The sequence below is a fragment of the Antedon bifida genome, chromosome 2, assembly GCF_963402885.1.
Source record: "Antedon bifida chromosome 2, ecAntBifi1.1, whole genome shotgun sequence".
NCBI lineage: Eukaryota > Metazoa > Echinodermata > Crinoidea > Comatulida > Antedonidae > Antedon > Antedon bifida.
This window is the reverse complement of record NC_136227.1, coordinates 32,477,610-32,503,697: the sequence shown is the minus strand read 5'-3', so window position 1 is coordinate 32,503,697 and position 26,088 is coordinate 32,477,610. Positions and strand designations below refer to the sequence as shown.

At 31.4% G+C, this 26,088-nt stretch overlaps 4 protein-coding genes across 6 annotated transcripts in view; 1 reads left to right on the top strand and 3 right to left on the bottom strand.

Annotated features, from left to right (window-relative positions):
* LOC144834715 (argininosuccinate lyase-like) overlaps nt 1-26,088 on the top strand; it is a 43,081-nt gene that overhangs the window by 15,876 nt on the left and 1,117 nt on the right. For all 3 annotated transcript variants that reach the window (XM_078689613.1, XM_078689614.1, XM_078689615.1), the window contains 13 exons: nt 14,892-14,943; nt 15,521-15,715; nt 16,636-16,776; nt 17,341-17,438; nt 18,312-18,351; nt 21,635-21,672; nt 22,322-22,399; nt 23,143-23,195; nt 23,758-23,935; nt 24,079-24,163; nt 24,745-24,847; nt 25,335-25,456; nt 25,777-25,883. In XM_078689613.1, coding sequence (XP_078545739.1) covers nt 14,892-14,943; nt 15,521-15,715; nt 16,636-16,776; nt 17,341-17,438; nt 18,312-18,351; nt 21,635-21,672; nt 22,322-22,399; nt 23,143-23,195; nt 23,758-23,935; nt 24,079-24,163; nt 24,745-24,847; nt 25,335-25,456; nt 25,777-25,883 — 1,290 coding nt within the window. The remainder of the gene's footprint in view (nt 1-14,891; nt 14,944-15,520; nt 15,716-16,635; nt 16,777-17,340; nt 17,439-18,311; nt 18,352-21,634; nt 21,673-22,321; nt 22,400-23,142; nt 23,196-23,757; nt 23,936-24,078; nt 24,164-24,744; nt 24,848-25,334; nt 25,457-25,776; nt 25,884-26,088) is intronic.
* On the bottom strand, nt 50-4,497 carry LOC144834574 (uncharacterized). The gene is made up of 4 exons (XM_078689427.1): nt 4,365-4,497; nt 2,778-3,892; nt 1,294-1,402; nt 50-818 (listed from the first exon to the last, which is right to left on the bottom strand). The coding sequence occupies exons 1-4, from the start codon at nt 4,373-4,375 to the stop codon at nt 50-52; spliced, it is 2,004 nt and encodes a 667-aa protein (XP_078545553.1). The 5' UTR covers nt 4,376-4,497.
* LOC144836253 (uncharacterized) lies at nt 5,538-6,501 on the bottom strand. Its single transcript, XM_078691506.1, has one exon. The coding sequence runs from the start codon at nt 6,443-6,445 to the stop codon at nt 5,891-5,893; it is 555 nt and encodes a 184-aa protein (XP_078547632.1). The 5' UTR covers nt 6,446-6,501; the 3' UTR covers nt 5,538-5,890.
* On the bottom strand, nt 10,815-13,821 carry LOC144836251 (uncharacterized). The gene is made up of 2 exons (XM_078691505.1): nt 13,799-13,821; nt 10,815-12,460 (listed from the first exon to the last, which is right to left on the bottom strand). Exon 2 carries the CDS (start codon nt 12,448-12,450, stop codon nt 11,377-11,379), a length of 1,074 nt encoding a protein of 357 aa, XP_078547631.1. The 5' UTR covers nt 12,451-12,460; nt 13,799-13,821; the 3' UTR covers nt 10,815-11,376.

Genomic DNA, 26,088 nt, shown 5'->3' with positions numbered 1-26,088 from the left:
ACATTTCTAAATCAGTTTATAATAGTTTGATTATCTGCATAATATTACTTTATGCTGCATAAAGCAAAAAGCCTGAGAATGAGCAATGTCCATAGCTAGAACTATAGTAATAGTTATTGTATGTATCATGTGGCTGAGTCCATACTTCATCACCTGATACTAGATCAAGTACCACCATTGTGCTTGCAGAATTATACCCTGAAGCATCCATCCTTATGGACACTTGAGTAGTCCCATTTTTCTTAATCAATGTTGACATTTTACCATCATCATTCCTTGATGTGACTTGGAATACATAAACACCTGGAATTTCACAGACAAACTTGCCTGTATTTTTGTTGTAATGATTTCCAACATTTGTAATTATTGAGTTATACTTCATTGGGCTAACGGCATGACGACCTGGGGATGATGTAAAAATTGCTGTAAAGGCAGATTTCTTCTGACTAGCTTGTTTACCTTTTTCTCCTTTTATACCATTTGCACCTGGTAACCCAGTGATGCCTTGTGTTCCCATTGGTCCTAATTTACCAGGAATCCCATCTAATCCTTTGCTTCCATCATCTCCTTTCATTCCTTGTTTTCCATTTATTCCTTGTTCTCCTTTGCTTCCATCATCTCCTTTCATTCCTTGTTCACCTCTCACTCCATTCAGTCCTTGTGGCCCTGACACACCTGGATTACCATGATTTCCTGGAATACCAGGAATCCCAGGTGTACAACAGCTATTACAAGCTTCAGCATCTGTTTGTGCTGCTGATTTCACGATGTGAATGACAAGAAGTTTTACAGCAATTCTGAACAACATGTTTGGACATCTGAAATCCAATCAAATTATAATCCTTAAAAATCAGAAATAAAGATCCTGGTTTTTAAATCATGAATATTCTAGACATATATGCACAACAACTTTTTGTATAGAGCTTCACAGGAGTTTATCAATTTTAGATAGGCCATTTAGATAGGGGAAAGTGTCACATTGAAATGTGCTTTAAAATATACTACTGTAAAAGAAAAAAAAGTAATTTTATGTTCTAAATACAAATTACAAAATTTAAATTCCAAGTCATCTCTACTTCAAAGCATTCAGTAGTTGAAATAACCTTTGCTACAATACTGTACAATTTTTATACAAAAAAAAATGGAATAGCACCCAAAACATGCATTGTTGCTTGCTACAGTACTATGACAATTTGAATCAGAGCTCATAGTAATATTTGATATTTAATAAAACTAAAAGTTTATCTGAACTAATCACAACCCTAGGAAATATTTATTATAAAATAAACTTACCCAGAATGCATGATAGTTTGTAGAATATCTTGTTTTTGTTGTTGATCAGTAAAACTAGATGTTTCTCTTTCATGTACTGATGTAAAATGAAACACCTTGTCTATTTTCTCTATTTATATCAAATCCATTATGTTAAAATGGAAGCAAGTAATTGACTAGTAAATTATACTGAAGTTTGTAAATCAAAAGAAAGTTTTTTATTCTGTGGACCCAAGTTTAAAAGTCACATTTAGTAGCTGTTTTGTATAAATAAATTTATGGAAGATTCACAGAATATCTGGTAATAAAGGTCTGTAAGTTTGACATTAAAAGTACATAACATAATTTGTTGGTATTTTAATTGCAATTTGATTTAAAGATGTTTTGGTTTTTAAAAATCTTTTGAACTTTCTCATATAATTTACCTTTTCAAATGACAGGTTTTATGTCATTAAATATGACAATTTACAATAAATCTACTATTATTTAATAAACAAACTCAGAAATGAAAACAAGTAGAGTAGTTTAAATCTTTTGTATTGTAGTGTTCTCTCCTGACTCATAAATATTGAGACAAGACCAGCACATGAAATCTATCCCAGCATGTAATTAAAGACTATTAAACATAATGTTTTTAATGCAGTTGAATTAAACATTGAGAAAATACTTTTTCTTTAATACTTAGTAGTTTTTTATTTATTACATTTAACTGTATAAAGAGACATTTTAATTGATATTAAACTTTACATAATTCACTTCAAAGCAAAAAAGAAGCAAAAAGGAAAATAATTTTGAATCACATAAAGTGGGATCATTAACATCATTTGTATCGGCTCATTTTGGCTAGGCCATGTAAAGTACAATAACTGTATGCTTTAAAATCACATTAATTTTTAACAATTATTTTAAAATATGCCTGATGAAAATAATAAAAACTTCTATTTAGAAATGTACATTTGCAAGTAAATTAAAAATTACATTGAATTTGACCATTAAAAAGTTAAAAATGTTTAAACTGAAAATACAATTACAGTTAATAGTAAAAATAGTTTATTAGAAATATAATTATTGAATAATTCTTGTACTGTTTACAGTCCCATTAAATTATAAGAATATACAAATATTTCAACTGAAAGCATATGATGATAAATATAAAAGAAACCAAAGTACAATATTGTTTGATTGACTTTAAACCTATAAAAGTGTATTTATAGTATAGTAGCTCACTGAATTATTTTGCTTAATTTTATTTACAATTATTAAAAGTAAACTGAATTAGTTTTTAAAAAATAATACATTATATAAGATATTACAGCATTACATAGCATTTAAAGCATTGTGATATAATATTACAGTATACTTTGTTACTTCATTCAATTTGAGATATTTTGTTTATTACAGTTTGTCTGATTATCAGCATATATTACTTTATGCTGCATAAAGCAAAAAGCCTGAGAATGAGCAATGTCCATAGCTAGAACTATAGTAATAGTTAGAGGTTGTACTAGTTGGCTCAGTCCATACTTCATCACCTGATACTAGATCAAGTACCACCATTGTGCTTGCTGAAGTATAATTATTTCCATCTGAACTTGTTGTTATTTGACCACTTTCATTTTTCATGATTCTTGTTGAAACTGCTTGACCATTGGTACCATCCTTCCTTGATGTCGTCTGGAATACATAAACACCTGGAATTACACAGACAAACTTGCCTGTTTCTTTGTTGTAATGATTTCCAACATTTGTAATTATTGTGTCATACTTCATTGGGCTAACGGCATGACGACCTGGGGATGATGTAAAAATTGCTGTAAAGGCAGATTTCTTCTGACTAGCTTGTTCACCTTTTTCTCCTTTTATACCATTTGCACCTGGTAGTCCAATGAGGCCTTGATTTCCTTTTTGCCCTCTTATCCCATCTAAGCCATTCCTTCCATTATCTCCTTTTATACCATTTGTACCTGGTAGCCCAATGATGCCTTCAGGTCCTTTTGCTCCTAATTTACCAGGAATCCCATCTAATCCTTTACTTCCATCATCTCCTTTAATTCCTTGTTCTCCTTTTATTCCTTGTTCTCCTTTTATTCCTTGTTCTCCTTTCATTCCTTTTTCTCCTTTTGTACCATTTGTACCTGGTAGCCCAATGATGCCTTGTGATCCCATTGGTCCTAATTTACCAGGAATCCCATTTAATCCTTTGCTTCCATCATCTCCTTTCATTCCTTGTTCTCCTTTTATTCCTTGTTCTCCATTCATTCCTTCTTCTCCTTTCATTCCTTCTTCTCCTTTTGTACCATTTGTACCTGGTAGCCCAATGATGCCTTGTGATCCCATTGGTCCTAATTTACCAGGAATCCCATCTAATCCTTTGCTTCCATCATCTCCTTTCATTCCTTGTTCTCCTTTCAATCCATATTTTCCATTCATTCCTTGTTCTCCTTTTACTCCATTCATTCCTTGTGGCCCTGACACACCTGGATTACCATGATTTCCTGGAATGCCAGGAATCCCAGGTGTACAACAGCTATTACAAGCTTCAGTATCTGTTTGTGCTGCTGATTTCACGATGTGAATGACAACAAGATGTACAGCAATTGTGAACAACATGTTTGGAAATCTGAAATCCAATCAAATTATAATCCTTAAAAATCAGAAATAAAGATCCTGGTTTTTAAATTATGAATATTCTAGACATATATGCACAACAACTTTTTGTATAGAGCTTCACAGGAGTTTATCAATTTTAGATAGGCCATTTAGATAGGGGAAAGTGTCACATTGAAATGTGCTTAAAAATATACTACTGTAAAAGAAAAAAAAAGTAATTTTATGTTCTAAATACAAATTACAAAATTTAAATTCCAAGTCATCTCTACTTCAAAGCATTCAGTAGTTGAAATAACCTTTGCTACAATACTGTACAATTTGTATACAAAAAAAATGGAATAGCATCCAAAACATGTATTGTTGCTTGCTACAGTACTATGACAATTTGAATCAGAGCTCATAGTAATATTTGATTAATAAAACTAGAAGTTTTTCTAAACTAATCACAACCCTAAGAAATATTTATTATAAAATAAACTTACCCAGAATGCATGATAGTTTGTAGAATATCTTGTATTTGTTGTTGATCAGTAAAACTAGATGTTTCTCTTTCATGTACTGATGTAAAATGAAACACCTTGTCTTTTTTCTCTATTTATATCAAATCCATTATGTCAAAATGGAAGCAAGTAATTGACTAGTAAATTATGCTGGAGTTTGTAAATCAAAAGAAAGTTTCTTGTTTTGTAGACCCAAGTTTAAAAGTCACATTTAGTAGCTGTTTTGTATAAATAAATTTATGGAAGATTCACAGAATATCTGGTAATAAATGTCTCTGTTTGACATTAAAAGAACATAACATAATTCATTGGATTTTTAATTGCAATGATTCAAAGATGTTTTGTTTTCAAAAAATCTTTTGAACTTTCCCATATAATTTACCTTTCAAAATGACAGGTTTTAAGACATTAAATATGACAATTCACAATAAATCTACTATTATTTAATAAACAAACTCAGAAATGAAAACAAGTAGAGTAGTTTAAATCTTTTGTATTGTAGTGTTCTCTCCTGACTCATAAATATTGAGACAAGACCAGCACATGAAATCTATCCCAGCATGCAATTAAAGACTATTAAACATGATGTTTTTAATGCAGTTGAATGAATCATTAAGAAAATACCTTTTCTTACTCAGTAGTTTTTTATTTATTACATTTAACTGTATAAAGACTTTTAATTGATATAAACTTTACATAATTTACTTCAAATCATTTTGGCTAAGCCATGTAAAGTACACTACCTTTATGCTCCAAAATCACATGTTTGTACTGTATACTGCATTAAATTCTAAAAATATGTTTTGTTTTCAACAAACATATATGATCATAAATAAAAAAAAACCAATGTGCAATATTGTTTGATTAAATAAAATTTAAAACTTAAAATTTGAAAGTGGTATAATAATAATAATAATAATATCCTGGATTTATATAGCGCCTAATGTAATGAAACCTCTAAGCGCTGAATTATTTTACTTATTTTTCTTTACAATTATTAAAAGTAAATTGGATCTGTGTTTTCAAATTAATACATTATATAAGATATTACAATTTTACATAGCATTTAAATCATCGTGATATAATATTTCAGTATACTTTGTTACTTCATTCAATTTTAGACATTTCTAAATCAGTTTATAATAGTTTGATTATCTGCATAATATTACTTTATGCTGCATAAAGCAAAAAGCCTGAGAATGAGCAATGTCCATAACTAGAACTATAGTAATAGTTAGAGGTTGTATGATATGGCTGAGTCCATACTTCATCACCTGATACCAGATCAAGAACCACCATTGTGCTTGCAGAATCATTATAATCGCTCTCTGAAATTGTTGTTATTTGAAAACTTCCATTTTTCATGATTTTCGTTGAAACTGATTGACTATTGCCATTACTCTTCCTTGATGTCACCTGGAATACATAAACACCTGGAATTGCACAGACAAACTTGCCTGTATTTTTGTTGTAATGATTTCCAACATTTGTAATTATTGAGTTATACTTCATTGGGCTAACGGCATGACGACCTGGGGATGATGTAAAAATTGCTGTAAAGGCAGATTTCTTCTGACTAGCTTGTTTACCTTTTCTCCTTTTATACCATTTGCACCTGGTAGTCCAATGGAGCCTTGATTTCCTTTTTGCCCTCTTATCCCATCTAAGCCATTCCTTCCATTATCTCCTTTTATTCCTTGTGTTCCTTTCATTCCTTTTTCTCCCTTTACACCATTTGTACCTGGTAGCCCAATGATGCCTTGTGATCCCATTGGTCCTAATTTACCAGGAATCCCATCTAATCCTTTGCTTCCATCATCTCCTTTCATTCCTTGTTTTCCATTTATTCCTTGTTCTCCTTTGCTTCCATCATCTCCTTTCATTCCTTGTTCACCTTTCACTCCATTCATTCCTTGTGGCCCTGACACACCTGGATTACCATGATTTCCTGGAATGCCAGGAATCCCAGGTGTACAACAGCTATTACAAGCTTCAGCATCTGTTTGTGCTGCTGATTTCACGATGTGAATGACAAGAAGTTTTACAGCAATTCTGAACAACATGTTTGGACATCTGAAATCCAATCAAATTATAATCCTTAAAAATCAGAAATAAAGATCCTGGTTTTTAAATCATGAATATTCTAGACATATATGCACAACAACTGTTTGTATAGAGCTTCATAGGAGTTTATCAATTTTAGATAGGCCATTTAGATATAGGGGAAAGTGTCACATTGAAATGTGCTTAAAAATATACTACTGTAAAAGAAAAAAAAAGTAATTTTATGTTCTAAATACAAATTACAAAATTTAAATTCCAAGTCATCTCTACTTCAAAGCATTCAGTAGTTGAAATAACCTTTGCTACAGTACTGTACAATTTTTATACAAAAAAATGGAATAGCACCCAAAACATGTATTGTTGCTTGCTACAGTACGGTGACAATTTGAATCAGAGCTCATAGTAATATTTGATATTTAATAAAACTAGAAGTTTATCAGAACTAATCACAACTCTAAGAAATATTTATTATCAAATAAACTTACCCAGAATGTATGATAGTTTGTAGAATATCTTGTATTGCTGTTGATCAGTAAAACTAGATGTTTCTCTTTCATCTACTGATGTAAAATGAAACACCTTGTCTTTTTTCACTATTTATATCAAATCCATTATGTCAAAATGGAAGCAAGTAAATGACTAGTAAATTATGCTGGAGTTTGTAAATCAAAAGAAAGTTTCTTATTCTGTGGACCCAAGTTTAAAAGTCACATTTAGTAGCTGTTTTGTATAAATAAATTTAGGGAAGAATCACAGAATATCTGGTAATAAATGTCTCTGTTTGACATTAAAAGAACATAACATAATTCATTGGATTTTTAATTGCAATGATTCAAAGATGTTTTGTTTTCAAAAAATCTTTTGAACTTTCCTATATAATTTACCTTTCAAAATGACAGGTTTTAAGACATTACATATGACAATTCACAATAAATCTACTATTATTTAATAAACAAGTAGCAAATAATTTGTACTGTGATAAGATTATGCTGATGCCATAATTAATACTGTAGGTGGAGAAAAGTGACACTAAAACTAGGACCTCTTCTAGTAGTGTATCAGTGTGTCCCCACAAGATGTGTTTTTCATCTTTCTGGGCTTGTACCTTCTTCTTTCTAATTTTTTTTCTTTATATATTGTACATTGAAATTAGTTTTGTAATACTAAGATGATCATAACTGTATATACTGATAATGCTATAGAACACAGAAGAGCATCTAACAATAACTGAATTATTTAAGTATGTGTAAAGGCAAAATTCAACTGATAATTTAGTGCACTTTTGCCTGTCATACATGAAGCAACAAAATCATAAACTTCAATAGAAAATGTTCTTCTTTGTTTAAAATTTAGATATGTACTTTATACTGCTCCAGGTTAGAGGTCAAAGACAATCATATCCCAGCATTCAATGGATGACTCTTGAGAATAAAATCTTTATGAAATTCAATAAAGCATTAAGAAACATGCTTTTTCTTACTCAGTAATATGTTTATTACATTTAACTGTATAAAGGCAAAAATTAAAATGATATCAACTTTACATAATTCACTTCCACTTCGAAGCAAACAAAATAAGCACAAATGGAAAAAATGTAAATAATCACATAAAGTACAGTATCATCAACATCATGTATATTCTGCGCCATCTTAGCAAAATTACAGTTTCATCTATTGAAAAATGTACATTTGACTATATTAAAAATTATTTGAAGACTATTTTTTTAAATATATTTATTCTTAGCTCATTTACTTATTGGAATATAAATAAAATGTTTACTACAAAATACAATATTGTTTGGTAAAACTAAAAAACTATTTAAAAAAATTAGTTTAACAAGTAATTTTTAGGTCATTTGCATTTAAAGCAAAATTATATGTTATTACATTATACTTTGTTACTTCGTTAAATTTTAGATATTTTGTTTATTACAGTTTGTCTGATTATCTCCATGTTATTACTTTACGCTGCATAAAGCAAGAAGCCTGAGAATGAGCAATGTCCATAGCTAGAACTATAGTAATAGTTATATGTTGAACTATATGGCTGAGTCCATACTTGATCACCTGATACCAGATCAAGAACCACCATTGTGCTTGCAGAATTATCACCATCAGCCATAGAAATTGTTGCTATTTGAACACTCCCATTTTTCATGATTCTTGTTAAAACTCCTTTATTACCAGTGCTAGCATTCTTCCTTGATGTCACATGGAATACATAAACACCTGGAATTGCACAGACAAACTTGCCTGTTGCTTTGTTGTAGTGATTTCCTACATTTGTAATTATTGAGTTATACTTCATTGGGATAACGGCATGACGACCTGGGGATGATTTAAAAATTGCTGTAAAGGCAGATTTTTTCTGACTAGCTTGTTCACCTTTTTCTCCTTTTATACCATTTGCACCTATTAGTCCAATGCGGCCTTGATTTCCTTTTTGCCCTCTTATCCCATCTAAGCCATTCCTTCCATTATCTCCTTTTATTCCTTGTTCTCCTTTCAGTCCCTTTACTCCTTTTACACCATTTGTACCTGGTAGCCCAGTGATGCCATCAGGTCCGTTTGCTCCTAATTTACCAGGAATTCCATCTAATCCTTTGCTTCCATTATCTCCTTTAATTCCTTGTTCTCCTTTTATTCCTTGTTTTCCTTTCATTCCATGTTCTCCTTTCAGTCCCTTTTCTCCTTTTACACCATTTGTACCTGGTAGCCCGGTGATGCCTTCAGGTCCTTTTGGTCCTAATTTACCAGGAATCCCATCTAATCCTTTGCTTCCATCATCTCCTTTCATTCCTTGTTCTCCTTTTATTCCTTGTTTTCCTTTCATTCCATGTTCTCCTTTCAGTCCCTTTTCTCCTTTTGTACCATTTGTACCTGGTAGCCCAGTGAGGCCTTGTAATCCCATTGGTCCTAATTTACCAGGAATTCCATCTAATCCTTTGCTTCCATCATCTCCTTTCATTCCTTGTTCTCCTTTCATTCCTTGTTCTCCTTTTATTCCATTCATTCCTTGTGGCCCTGACACACCTGGATTACCATGATTTCCTGGAATCCCAGGTGTACATCAGCTATTACAAGCTTCAGTATCTGTTTGTGCTGCTGATTTCACGATATGAATGACAACAAGTTGTACAGCAATTGTGAAAAACATGTTTGGAAATCTGAAATTCAATAAAATTATAATCCCTAAATCAGAAACAAAGATCCTGTTTTTTAAATAATGAATTTCATGTTCCGTAAATCTTCTAATAGTAACCCACTACTCTAATAGTAACCCATGGGGGTTACTATAGAGTCACAACAACTTATAATGCAGCCATATATCAAAGAATAATAACCCAGGGTTACAATTAGAAGATTTACAGTATATAGACATAGCCTATATGCACAACACAGTTTTGTATAGGGGAGAAAGTGTTACATTAAACTGGGCTTATAAATATACTACTGTAAAAGAAAAAAGGAGTAATTTGATACTCTAAATACAAGTTAGAAAATTTAAATTCCAAGTCATCTCTACTTCAAAGCATTCAGTAGTTGAAATAACATTTGCTACAATACTGTACAATTTTTATACAAAAAAAATGGAATAGCACCCAAAACATGTATTGTTGCTTGCTACAGTACAGTGACAATTTGAATCAGAGCTCATAGTAATATTTGATATTTAATAAAACTAGAAGTTTATCAGAACTAATCACAACTCTAAGAAATATTTATTATCAAATAAACTTACCCAGAATGCATGATAGTTTGTAGAATATCTTGTATTGCTGTTGATCAGTAAAACTAGATGTTTCTCTTTCATCTACTGATGTAAAATGAAACACCTTGTCTTTTTTCACTATTTATATCAAATCCATTATGTCAAAATGGAAGCAAGTAATTGACTAGTAAATTATACTGGAGTTTATAAATCAAAAGAAGGTTTCTTATTCTGTGGACCCAAGTTTAAAAGTCATATTTAGTAGCTGTTTTGTATAAAGAATCACAGAATATCTGGTAATAAATGTCTCTGTTTGGTAATAAATGAACATAACGTAATTCATTGGATGTTTAATTGCAATTTGATTTAAAGATGTGTTGGTTTTTAAAAATCTTTTAAACTTTCTCATATAATTTACCTTTTCAAATGACAGGTTTTAAGTCATTAAATATGACAATTCACAATAAATCTACTATTATTTAATAAACAAACTCAGAAATGAAAACAAGTAGAGTAGTTTAAATCTTTTGTACTGTAGTATGCTCTCCTGACTCATAAATATTGAGGCACGACCAGCACATGAAATCTATCCCAGCATGCATTGAATAACTATTAAACATATGCATTTGAATCATTGAGAAAATACTTTTTCTTGCTCATTAGTTTTTTATTTATTACATTTAACTGTATAAAGACATTTTAAAATGATTAAAACTTTACATAATTAACTTCAAAGCAAAAACAAAAAACTAAATGTACAGCAGAATCACATAAAAGTGTGGTATCCTCGACATCATTTCTATCGGCTCATATTGACTAGGCCATGTAAAATAAGTAACTTTACATTTAAAGTTAAAAACATATGATCATAAATATAAGAAACCATTTTCACTACAAAATACAATACTTTTAAAAACCTATAAAACATTTACTCTATAATATAGTAGCTCGGTATTGTTTTCCTTTTTTTATTTACAATTATTAAAAGTAAATTGGATCATGATTTTTTCTTAATTTAAAGTTGATACACTAATAATACAAGTATATGTTGCTTTATTAAATTTGGTACTAATACAGAAATTTCTTAACATCAATCATTACAGTTTGTCTGATTGTCTGCATAATATTACTTTATGCTACATAAAGCAAAAAAAAAGACAAATACTGTACTGAAAGTAGTAATAGTACATCTTAAGTTACGTATGTTTAAAGAATACTTTTATGCTGCATAAAGCAAAAAGCCAGAGAATGAGCAACGACCATATACTGTACTGAAGTAATAGTTAGAGGTTTCCCCATAAGGCTGAGTCCATACTTGATCTCCTGATACTAGATTAAGTACCACCATTGTGCTTGCAGAATTATTTCCATAAGCCTCCATCTCGATGGATACTTGAGTTGACCCATTTTTCATGAGTCTTGTTGATATTATCCCTTTATTGGTTTTCCTTGATGTGACTTGGAATACATAAACACCTGGAATTGCACAGACAAACTTGCCTGTTTCTTTTTTGTAATGACTTCCAACATTTGTAATTATTGTGTCATACTTTAATGGGCCTTTAGGACGATTTAACTTGTGTTTAAAAACAACTGTAAAGGCAGATTTCTGCTGATTAGCTTGTTCACCTTTTTTTCCTTGTACACCATTGAAACCCTGAGTTCCTTTTTGTCCTTTAATCCCATCTAATCCATTCCTTCCGTTATCTCCTTTTATTCCTCGTTCTCCTTTCATTCCTTGTTCTCCATTTGCACCTGGTATGCCCATGAGTCCTTGATTTCCTTTTTGTCCTTTAATCCCATCTAATCCATTCCTTCCGTTATCTCCTTTTATTCCTCGTTCTCCTTTCATTCCTTGTTCTCCGTTTACACCATTTGCACCTGGTAGGCCCATGAGTCCTTGATTTCCTTTTTGTCCTTTAATCCCATCTAATCCATTCCTTCCGTTGTCTCCTTGTTCTCCTTTTATTCCTTGTTCTCCTTTTATTCCTTGTTTTCGTTTTATTCCTTGTTCTCCATTTATTCCTTGTTCTCCATTCATTCCTTGTTCTCCATTCATTCCTTGTTCTTCTTTTATTCCTTGTTCTCCTTTTATTCCTTGTATTCCGTTTACACCATTTGCACCTGGTAGTTCATTGAGGCCTTGGATTCCTTTTATCCTATCTAACCCACTTTTTCCATTATCTCCTTTTATTCCTGGTGGATAAGAGTTATTCTCAATTTCAGAGTTGGTCCGTGCCGCAGATTTGATGATGTAAATACAAAGAAGTTGTACAGCAATTGTAAAAAACATATTTGGAAATCTGAAATGTAATAATTTTAATATTGTATTCTAAAATAATTAGAAAAGTAAAGAGATAAGAAATATTGTTGGATAAGGAGTCATCCTCATGTTGATTTTAAATGTCTTCTGGTGGAGTATACAATTGTACTAATACTATGTCTCTACAGTATTGGGTAATGTCAATTCAACCTACTCACAATTTCAAAATTTGTTACACTATGCCTATACTTAAAGATGTATTGTCCCCCAAAAACATGAAAAACTAGAAAGCCACTCCAAGAGTGCATACCTCCGCCTACTGTAAAATTCTCCTACATAAGATTTCTCCGAGAAAAAGTATATATATATTTGTGTGTGTCTTAATGCTGTTTGTGATTTAGGCTAATTTCACTACAAGCATGTGTAATGGTTATGTAACAAGCCTTTCAATTAACAATAGCTTCAGTTGACTAACAATAGAACAGCAACGCGAAAATCAAACGAGTGAATTTGAAAAGAAATAGGTTTTTTTAGCTACTGGCATCAAAAATCGTGCACATTAAATCAAATTATGTTTTAAAATTACAAATCACAAATTATAACTCTTGCCTCTTGTATAAAAATGAAGTTTTTTGGACTAGAAGTAGTTCTCGAGAAAATACAATTTCAGTTTACTTGTTACTTTAAGACTGCTCGCCGGCTTTTGAAAAATTTTGTCCTATCTTTTAACACTAGCAGGTCTGAAAAGTATACTAAAAAGTGGTCCAGAATTGGGACCATGGTCCCAATTTAATGGAATGGTCCTTGACAACATATCTATCTGTATATTCATTTTGGTAAAGATCTTGTAATTACTTTTTGAGTAATCCTGCTAACAAACAAACAAACAGACAAACAAACAAACAGACAGACAAACAAACACACGCGATCGATTACATCTCCTTGGCGGAGGTAAATAAAGATTAATAAAATCAAACTTTGAATAGATTATTTTGTAGTTGTAATGAAGTTAATACAAAATAAATGGTTAAATTATACGAAAAACTTATTGGCTGGCTGCTAATTTGACTATTCTTTGCTTTAAATTACAGTTTTTTAGGTAAATACAATTTGTTTTTGATCAAATTTTTTGGTAAAAGTGGATAACTGTTAGGTGATATTAAAATGGCATATTCAACAAACAATTGTTTAAGAATTATTTTTTCAGGGAGACAATACATCTTTTTAAAAACCTAAAGAAAAATAGAATTTTTGCTAAAATGTTAAAAAGAGTAGTTACAAATTCTTCGAAGAAGGTGAACTCTCTGATGACTGAATAAAGTACTATAATTGCAATTGTTGTTATGAAATAATTAATATGAAACAAAAACTTACTTACATGCAGTAGTTTGTCTTTTCTGTTGATCACCGAACGCAAAATGAAACAACTTTTGTAAACATATGGTATTTATGAATACATCTTTGAAACTTAAAAAAAAGTTATTTAAAAAAAAAATGTTTTCAAAAATATGGTTGTCTGCAGTAACAGGTGGTGTAGTTTCACCAAAGGTCATTATCTTGTCTTAGACACACATTATAAATGATTTCAGTAAAAGTAAATTAAATTATTATCTTGTTAGGCAAGGGGAAACACATTAATGTGTTTCTAATCAGCACCAGCATTTTGGTGCAGGATGTCCAATCATATATAGTTTTTTGTTTTGTTTTTATACATTTCTACACAAAGTCTTACTACTCTATGGGAGTGGAGTTATAATTTGTCATTACAAAAAATCCTGACATATGACAGGACTTGAACCCAGGACCCTTGTATTGGTAGCATCAAAACCACAACTCCACTCCTGTCATGGGCCTTGTTATGGCCTACATTTTTACATTATCATTATAGAAATATCAAAATGAGACAACAATATGTAGTTTTTTTTTATCTCCGTATTTTTCTTTCTTCAAAAAATAAGAAGAAAGGTGGTATATGAACTTTGGGTTAAATTTCACAGGCAGACAGCCAACAAGAACCTTGTCACTTATTTCCCATGGCTTTATCAAGGATGCATTCATTATAAACTAAAATGACAACTATTACCTTCTGAACTATCCCACAGTAAAGTTTAAACTTTAAGATGACAGATTTTTTTTTTTTTAACACATTCAATCTATCAAAAACTTATCTATTAAACATACCCATATATTTTTGGACGAATAGAAACTCTTATGTACAGCTAATGGCATTTGGTTGACTCCTATTGGCTGGATGAATAAGCCAATAGAGAGAGAGCAAGTGACAATACTCAAGGTTCAAACAGATGACCAAGTAAAGGGGTGTGAATGGATGGCAGTGATAACTTTATGTATTACAAAAAAAAAACCTATATTTTATTAAATTAGGGATAGGCCTAAAATATAAGAAAAGAATACTGTTCAGAAACATAATAGGACAGAAATTTACTAACATTTTGTTGTTTTCTGTTCAGTTTCAGTGCAATAATAATCTTGTTTGGGATAAACTTACTCATCATGGAAAAGGTACTGCTGTTTTTTTCTCCTCCTAATTTAAGAAAATTTTAGTTGGACCAAATGATGAAAAAAAGTAGTAATTGATAATAGTATAAATCTAAAGGCGAATTACTAAAGAAATGACAATGCTGTGGCTGGATCCCAATGAGATTTAGCATACTCTCCCATTATCTTTTTTAGGATAATAATCTTTTAAACATTAGAATTATCTACTTTTAACATATTCTTTTTATAGAGTATAATAAAGGAACATAAAACAAACAAAAAAAGCCTTTTTGATTTAAAAAATAAATATTTCCCTCACAGAAGTGTCAAAGGTGAATTATGTTTACTGGTCCCAAAAGTGAAAGTCTGTAATTAGATGCAAAATTGGGCCTAATTTTTATTGATAAAAACATCTTTTTAGGTTAGTAAGCTATTTTTCCTGGTCCCAAAAGTGGTGTGTAATTAGATGCAAAATTGAGCCTAATCTTTAATGATACAAAACATCTTTTAGACTGGTAAATATGTTTACTTGTTCAAAAAGTGGTCTGTAATTAGCAGCAAAATTGGGCCTAACTTTTATTGATACAAACCATCTTTTTAGGCTGGTAAACTATGGGGAGGAAGATTCACAGGAATGACAGATCCTATCATGGAGAGATTCAATGCGTCAATCTCCTTCGACAAGAGGTTGTGGAAAGAGGACCTGGCTGGAAGTCAGGCTTACGTAAAGGCTCTGAGAAAGGTTGATATTGTTACCGAAGATGAGATGAAAGAAATACAAGATGGTCTTAACAAGGTGCTCATTCTCTAGAATATATTTACAATATTCAAGATATGTCCATATTCAGTTAGGATATTATTATTATTATTACTTGTATAGCGCACATTTATACAACATTTAATTATAATCAGCGGCGCTTCACATCAATTAGTATCGTAACATTGTTTGAAATATAGTGCTTTTAAATGTTTTTTAAACTGATTATAGTCGTCTAAGTGTTTAATGTAACTTGGTAATCTGTTCCAAATTTTGGGTCCTGCTACGGCGAACGAACGGTCAGCAAATGTCTTTCGTTTAGTTCGTGGGATTGTCAGGTTATAATTGCTGGTGCTTGAACGAGTACTGCGAGAAACATTCCGCACAGTAAGAATATCTTTCAGGTATGCCCATATATAGGTATATGCCCATATTTAGTTAGAATATGCCCATATTTAAGTCTTGATACTCTCAAATTTAATAAGGATACGCCCACATTTAGTCAAGACCCATATTTAGTCAGGACACTCCCATATTTAGTCAGAATACTCTCATATTTAGTCAGGACATGCCCATATTTAGTCAGAATACTCCCATGTTTAGTCAAGGTGTACCCATATTTAGTCAGGATACCTACAATATATTTAATAATGTGTCCATATTTAGTTGTGACATGCCCTTATTTAGTCATAATACATAATATTCATTAATGTACCTAATATTTAATTGTTATACATACATACAGATGTGATATCTAGTCAATTACGTAATTTCATATTATTGGGATATTTTAATAATTGTTAGGCATGGTCTAGTGTATCTTTGTAAAAATGCTCAAGATATTTAAAATGAAATACAATACAAAAAACACAATAAGTCCATAAAATATAGAACTATTACATCCAGATGGTGTATTGTTGACATGTTCATGTGTAATCTGCATTCATTTATTATTACAGGTGCATGATGAATGGAGTAATAATCAGTTTGTGTTGCAGCCAAGTGATGAGGACATACACACAGCAAATGAACGTCGTCTTAAAGAGTTTATTGGAGCATCAGCTGGTAAGCTGCATACAGGAAGAAGTAGAAATGATCAGGTAAATTCCAAACAAACAAATCTAGGTTGTGGTTTAAATACAGAGAACAAAATGAAACTTGTAAATAAACTTTAACACAAATAAGAGTGTTGGTCCCCGCAGGCGTCTGTTTTTTTATATATAATTTTACACAGTGTTATGGTGCCAACCTTCCCACAGGTTGCATCCCCTCCACATTCCTCCCAATGGTTCTTCCCCCTCTTCCCCATGCCTTTATTTTTTAACCTTTTTCTGTAATCCAACATTTTTAGAAGCACTGGGCCAAAATTAGAAGAGTATACTAAGACGTGTGCAATGATATAATTACAAAATGTAGTATTCTGCCTTTATAAATTAATATTAAATAATTTATTTATTTATTTATTTGAACTTACACCTTTAAATCGGTGGCACTCAATCAATGACAATTGGTGCGTTCTTAAGTAAAAGTTACAAATTCACAAACTTAACTAAACAAATATGTGAAAAAAAATTCATAAACATTAGCTAAAGTCTCCAACAAAATAACAATTTAAAACTTAAATTAACTGATAATATTCAGTAATAATATAATTATGTTTCTAGGTTGCTACAGATATGAGGCTATGGATGCGAAATAATTTGGCTTCAATAAGAACATTTTTCCTTGAATTTATACAAGTAATTGTCAACAGAGCTAAAATGTAAGTATTCAGAAGAAGAAGATTGTCCCTTTAAAGATGATTGTTTCTTTAAAGATTATTTGTTCTTTTAAGATGGTTGTCTCTTTAAAAGATAGTTGTCTCTGTAAGATTGGTTCCCACTTGCGACGCAACGTAAGCAAATGCCCTTCTAATAATTGTGTTTGCCCCCGCCTGCGTGAAATCAGACCTGTGATTTTTGCAGCACTATTGCGTCGTCGGCTCCCACTTGTGATTACGCAATACATCACTTTGTGTCAATACGTCGCTGCGTTGCGTTCTAGTGGGAACCAAGCTTTAAAGATGATTGTTCCTTTAAAGATGATTGTCTCTTTAAAGATGAGTGTCCCTTTTAAGATGATTGTTCCTTTTAAGATGATTGTCTCTTTAAAGATGATTGTTCCTTTAAAGATGATTGTCTCTTTAAAGATGAGTGTCCCTTTAAAGATGATTGTCTCTTTTAAGATGATTGTTCCTTTAAAGATGATTGTCTCTTTAAAGATGATTGTCCCTTTAAAGATGATTGTCTCTTTTAAGATGATTGTTCCTTTAAAGATGATTGTCCCTTTAAGTCTCCTGAGTAAATGCTGTCTTTAATCAATTTTCCATTAGGGTTCTCTGATTATATAAGTACTTTGTTTGATAATGTCATTGAATAGTATAGAGATTGAAACTTCATTTGAACGTAATTGAACTTTCAAGCTTACAATTATGTTAATATAAACTCTGAAAAAAGAAGTCAGTATTGTGTGATTCAATATATAAAGAAGGTTTTCTTCTTTTTTTCCCTTCAATTTTTTAATAACATATGTAATGTAAACATAGGTACTAATAATATATTAAGATGGCTATGAAACAGTCGTCTTTAATTTTCAGTGAAGTTGATATTCTGATGCCTGGTTATACACACATGCAGGTAAGGGAATTCAAATGTAAAGCTATGTCTACACTATCATACTAGTTTGACCAAAAAGGTGTGCTCAAATATGGTAGTGATATGCCCAAATGTGGTAGTGGTATGACATCATCATATCCATATATGGGCACATCACATTTGTTTCCCACATAAAGTTTGATAGTGTAGACAGAGCTTTAGTGATCAATTCATGATGGTATGAATGTATCTAATATTTAGTGTAGAGTAATACACAATTACACCGTTATTCCATTGTAAATATAGAAATTTGCAGACTTTTTGTCAAAACATTTTTTAGCTTTGATAAGCACTAAGAAACATGCATTTAAGTAGTGGAACTTTAACCTAATAGTCAAGTGTTAGTATGATTTAGTCCAGGAGTATTAGACAAAAAAAGGGCCAAAGGTAGAAATAAATATGCTAAAGCTGAAATGTTTAGGATAGGTCCCCAATGTTGTCTGGAACAACATACTAAAAGTCCCCGGGTTTCCCCGTTGTGCTTCACCCTGATTCGGCCATTTTTCAAAATGGCGGCCATCTTAACATTATTTACCATATTTTGACAACCAGTAGGTGTAAGTAAACAATTTTGGTGTCAAAATACTCAGAAGACCAATGTTTATATTCACTGTAATAGAGAAGTTTTTAAAAAAATTACCGGAAATGCCTGTTTTGACCTTTGGCCATAAATTTGGATTATCTCAATATCTCATCAACGACTGGCCGTAGAGAGTTCAAAATTGTCCCAAATTATTCAGAATGCCCAACTTTCTATTCACTCTAATGAAAGAAAAATACTAAATTCCTTTAGAAACCTTTTATTCTGACCTTTGAACTATTGACCTAAGCATATTTTAATTTTATAGACATCTTGGTGATCGATAGGAGTACATAAGCGAAATTGGTGTCAAAATACTCAGAAGACCCATATTTATATTCATTATAATGGAAAAGTTTTTAAAAAAATGACCGGAAATGCATGTTTTGAACTTTGACCCTAAATTTGGATTATCTCAATATCTCATCAACGACTGGCCGTAGAGACTTCAAAGTTGTCACAAGTTATTCGGAATGCCCAACTTTCTATTTACTTTAATGGAAGAAAAATACCAAAAACCTTTAGAAACCTTCTATTTTGACCTTTGAACTATTGACGTAGGCATATTTATTTTTATAGACATCTTGGTGATCGATAGGATACGAAATTGGTTTCAAAATTTATAACTTTGACCCTTAATTTGGGTTAAAGATTCAATACCGCATCAACTGCTGGCCGTAGAGACTTCAAAATTGTCCTAAATTAAGCAGTGTGCCCAACTCTCTATTCACTGTAGTTAAAGAAAAATACTAAAAGCCTTTAGAAACCACCTATTTTGCCATTTGAACTATTGATCTGGCCAATACAGTATTTTATATCATAATTATATAGAAATCTTGGTGATCGATAGGAATACATAAGCGAATTTGTTGTCAAAATATTCCAAAACACCCATGTTTTTTTACCTTATGTCTTTAATCACTACATTATAATTTAATAATTTAAGTCCCAAATAGCATGATGGACATATCATACCATTCATCATGCCATGAGATGTCAAATTTATCTGAAACAGCCTAGAAAAAATGTCCGATGGACGAATAATAATATTCATCAATATAGATATGAGGCCATAATTTCAGGTATCAAAGGGTCACAATGTGTCATTTGACAAATCACCTAAATAATAAAATACAATATGAAACTCTTACAAATCTATCAAGATGGATTATAAAGAAATTGTCACTGTAAAGTTGTTATGGTCTTCAACAGATTTTCATGCCCTTATTTTATTAACCATATAGTCCTGAAGTATTTTCGATTTTTAGAGAATTTTGATTAGAAAAAAAAGAGAGGTCAAAGGTCAAAACACTTTCAATCGCATTTAGTACATTATTTCTATAAGAGTAAACAGAAACATGGGTGTTTTGGAGTATTTTGACACCAAATTCCCTTATGTATTCCTATCGATCACCAAGATTTCTATACAATTTTGGTATAAAATATGACCAGATCAAGGGTTCAAAGGTCAAAATAGAAGGTTTCTAAAGGAATTTGGTATTTTTCTTTCATTAAAGTGAATAGAAAGTTGGGCATTCCGAATAATTTGGGACAACTTTGAAGTCTCTACGGCCAGTCGTTGATGAGATATTGAGATAATCCAAATTTAGGGTCAAAGTTCAAAACATGCATTTCCGGTCATTTTTTAAAAAACTTTTCCATTATAATGAATATAAATATGGGTCTTCTGAGTATTTTGACACCAATTTCGCTTGTGTACTCCTATCGATCACCAAGATGTCTATAAAATTAAAATATGTCTAGGTCAATAGTTCAAAGGTCAAAATAGAAGGTTTCTAAAGGAATTTGGTATTTTTCTTTCATTAAACTGAATAGAAAGTTGGGCATTCTGAATAATTTGGGACAACTTTGAAATCTCTACGGCCAGTTGTTGATGAGATATTGAGATAATCCAAATTTAGGGTCAAAGGTCAAAACAGGCATTTCTGACCATTTTTTGTTAAACTTTTTCATTACAGTGAATATAAATATGGGTCTTCTGAGTATTTTGACACCAAGATTGTTTACTTACACCTACTGGTTGTCAGCATATGGTAAATAATTTTAAGATGGCCGCCATTTTGAAAAATGGCCCAATCGGGTTGAAGCACAACGGGGAAACCCGGGGACTTTTAGTATTTTGTTTCAGACAACATTAGGGACCTATCCTGAAAAATTCAGCTTTAGCATATTTATTTCTACCTCAAAGTCTAATACTCCTGGACTAATTGTGAATCTCCAGTATAATTGCACATAACTGCATGTACAATCAATATATCCATTACCTATATATATCATTACCACTTTTTTTATTGTATTGTTTTACCATTGATAGAAATAATAAATGTTGAATTAATAATTACCTATATCAATTACTTCCCTCATTACGTCAATTACCTGTTACTGAATCTTTTCCTCATCTTTTATCATCTATTGACTCTTTCCTTCATGATTATTATCTTTAATTCTTTTTTTGCATATTTAATTAAAATTTTTTTGTATATAATAATTGTTCTTTTTTTTTGTATATTCATGGCCTAATACATTATTTTTTTATTATAAATTTATTTTAGTTAAGGTCATGGGACTGCTGACTCTTGTAGTTATTGTAATCTTATTTACTTTAGCAGTCCCTGACCAATTCATCTCTTTTTGATAATACCTGTACTGTTTTTTTTTAAATAGAGAGCACAGCCAATCAGATGGAGCCATTGGCTTTTAAGGTATAGATAATTATTATTTGAATGTAGTTATTCATTTACAGTTTTTCCTCAGATGATGAAGAACATCTGTTATATTATTATTAGGAGTTCAGATTAATTTCAAATTTGATAATGTTTATTGTTTCTATAATTATTATCCAATTTTGTTTAGTTTTGAGACAAGGACCACATGCTACAATTCGATACCATACCTTACTAAAAATTAAAAGGATTGACTTGTGTGTGTGCATATAAGCCCATAGGGGTTCTCCTTTCCATAAATGGGGCAAAAAATGTAGTTGGCATTACTTCTACTGCTGATCAGGAAACCGGCTTTTGCATCCAACCTGTTGTGATAGTATTAATAATAATAATAATAGTTCATTCTTATATAGGGCATATAAGCAAGCTCTCAATGCGCTGAACATTATTACCCCAGTCATTTTTTTGGATCAAACACGTATGGAAACATACTCCTATAAATGCAGCTAGTAATCAGTGCATTATTATATTCAGAGCCAAGCACATGAAGATTGAGTTCATACTCATGAAACAGCCTGTTGTAGTGCAATCAAATGTTCACTTGGTAATTTACAAGCGTCTTTATCATTTCTATGTTCTAACAAATACATTTATTCACATTCAATTAATTTTAATTTTATTTCATTAGTTATGCTTGGTCTTTTCACCGTGATTTGCAGTACATGGATGAATTTGTTAATAGAATGAATTATTTACCTCTAGGATCGTAAGTTATATACTATTTCAGTTTGTACATGTTCATCCTGTTGCCTTTTATGTTAAAAGCCCATTTATACTAGGACGATAACTATCGACGATAAATAGAAAAATTTGCATTTTTCGTACATAAAACAAAATAAAGTTTTCATCACTGTTGGATAACCATCTATACTGCCTTTGAAGAAAGTGATATTTTCACACATCCAATCAAATGACGTCATGAACGATTTTATTGTCATTGATTGAATATTATTTGTATCAAAGACAGCATAGATGATTATTCTATATCCTAAAACGTTTCTAATTTATATGGTTTTATGTAAGAAAAATGCATGCTTATCTATTTATCATCGATCGTTATTGTCCTAGTGTAAATGGGCCTTTAATGTATTTTTTTATATATTGGCAATAAAAGTTGAATGACATGACATGAATTTCCTCAATGTTATCAATAATGTATACATGTCATAACACTTGAATCAGGGTGTTTATATCATAAATCATAAATCACTGTGGGGGATGTTGGCACTCCGTTATTTTTGGCTGGGTCAGTGATTAATGTTATAGCTTGTTGTTGACAATATAACCAGACTCCCCATGCTCACAATTTGGTCTTTACTTTATAGCAACAGGTGTTTAAAAACTTTGTACAACCAAATACACTTTCACACAGTGAATGTTAAATCTCAAAACTTGTTATACTAGAGTTTGATGTACTGATATTTAAGAAACCATATGTTTGTTTTTTAGTGGTGCTTTGGCTGGAAATCCTTTTAATGTTGATCGAGAATTTCTTGCAAAAGGTATGAAAATTAAACCCATTTATTATCAACATTTAGGCATGTTAAGGATAAACTGCAAACTAGAATGTCCCCTCCCTTACATTCTTACAGGCACTTCTCTCCTCCCCTTTATAAAATAACTCCTTTTAAAGGTGAGTGTTCCTTTAAAGATGATTGTCCCTTTAAAGATGATTGTCCCTTTAAAGATGATTGTCCCTTTAAGTCTCCTGAGTAAATGCTGTCTTTAATCAATTTTCCATTAGGGTTCTCTGATTATATAAGTACTTTGTTTGATAATGTCATTGAATAGTATCGAAGAGATTGAAACTTCATTTGAACGTAATTGAACTTTCAAGCTTTCAATTATGTTAATCAAAAGCTTTGGCTACACTATCAAACTAGTATAACTAAAAGGCTCCTCATGTTGACAATTCTCACCTCTGTCCCCAAACTGTAAATCTCCCCCTCCCTACCAACCCCAAATCAACACACCACTTTTCAAAACAGATGTCATGTTTCAGTAAACAGTACATGATTTTCATCATATCTATAAAAATAAATGTGTTCATAATTCTTTTTTCAGAACTTGGATTTCTCGGAGCGACAGCTAACAGCATCGATGGTGCAAGTACTCGTGACTTTGTGACCGAGTTTTTGTTTTGGTCTTCACAAACTATGCTTCATCTTAGCAAGTTGTCGGAAGATCTTATTATATATAGCTCAAAGGAGTTCAGTTTTGTCAAGTTATCTGATGCTTACAGGTATCTAGCAATCTTTAATTAGGTCCTTTTCACACAATATTATTATAAAAATAATAAATGTTTAATTGATAAAATTAATGTTTTAAGAAAGAAAGATTTGTTTATACATTATAATTTATATATCTGTTTGTATTTTTAAACAGCACAGGTAGTAGCCTTATGCCCCAGAAAAAAAATGCTGATAGTTTGGAGCTAATCCGTGGCAAGTGCGGTCGTGTCGTTGGACGGGTCAGTAATTTTCTGATTATCTGACAATTATAGTTCTAGACACTTTGTCTGCTTCTTTATATTAAAGCAGTTTTTTTAATTTTAGTAAGCATGTCCTGGACCCAGTTGATTTAGCGAGCAAACTAGGGACTGGCTGGGAGCCAAATACAGTATTATAGCTTATATTGTATTCACTGCTTTTGTAACTAGCCATTAAATATTATTTATTCAATCATTTCTTGTGAGAGACCAAAGTACCTTCACTGTTGTTTTTTTGTATTTGAAAATAAAGAGAAATAATTTTTTATTTGATTTTGATTTGAAAACCGTAGGATCAAAGTATGTATGTAATTCTTTATTCACCAAAGGCAAAACAGTATAAACAAATAGCTTTCGCTAGTCAATGGTTTACACCTGATTAACAAATATAATACTGTTCAGTGCAAACGATTTTGATAATATAATTATGCAATAATGTAAGAAAACACAGTCATTCTTTATTTCAAGGGATAGGTATAATGAAATAAAATCATTAATCAATGCATATATTTTATTTATACTACTGTACTACATATTTTAATGATGATTGTGTGTTAATACAGTGTACAGGTTTTATGATGACAGTCAAAGGACTACCTAGTGCGTTTAACAAAGATTTTCAGGAAGATAAGGAGGCAACTTTTGATGTGTATGATACAATGCAAGGTATGTGTATCTTTACATCCTGTACATCCTGTGTGTTTTTAATATTCTGGATATCATTTTTAATGTTATTGTATATGTTTTTATTTTGATTTTGGAATAAAAATGTTGATTGATTGACTTTATGAAATCATGTTTAAATTAATGCCATCCAGTTCAATTTATTGTCCGCATTTTATTTTGTTTTTATACTAAAAAATATAAATTATTATAGGAGTCTACAATACTGTGTATTCTTTGATATAGTAGTCACCTTTTGCTATTATTATATTTTATACATTGTATAACTGTTAAAGCAGTTTTTTAAAACTGATATGTAACTTTTATCTTGTGTTCGATTATCATACTACAGTTAGAATGAAAAAGAGCAATGCCATTTATCTCATAGGAGATGCTGTACAAAATAATACACTGAAGTGCAGACAGAAATTAGTTATAGATTATAATTATTTGTGATTTAATATTGATAATAATATTTTGTTTTCTTTAGACGTGATTAGAGTTGCTACAGGTGTTATATCAACGCTTTCAATTAACCGTGAGACTATGTATAATGCTCTGAGCCCTGACATGCTAGCAACAGATCTAGCCTACTACCTTGTACGAAAGGGGGTAAGTTGACTACTTAAAATAGCTTTATACTATAATACAGTGAATATTCACCTGCTGTGCGAGGTTGATTTAAACTCAAATGGCTACACCAATAAAATGAGGAGGGAGGAGGAAATAACACAGTAAGAGCCATATATCCATGTGGCATGAGGGAAGTGAAGTTGCTGTTTAATGTAGATTTCATTGCATGCTACATCCACAATAAAAGGGAGTGTGTGGATTGAGAGGAGGAATTACAACATTAAGAGCTATGTTTGCGTGATGGAAGGGAAAGTTTACTATTGTGTAAATTTTATTGCATATACTTATATATTTGTTAGGTTCCATTTCGTGAAGCTCATGGTCTTTCCGGTTCAGTGGTTGCGTTGGCAGAGAACAAGGATTGTGCAATGACGTCATTATCACTTGCTGATTTAAAGACAGTTAGGTCAGTATCAGCTGAAAGTTCCTGATAGTTATACTAAGTTGAAACAGCTCAAAAACATATGATCATTAAATAACAGAGTACATTTTTGCCAGTACATTAATAATAGAGAGGTAATCTTGACCCATTGAGGATAACCATGAAATGGACAAAAACTAAATAGAGGTTGGGGTAGCTGACTCAATTTAGTTACAGTGCTTTGCTGCCC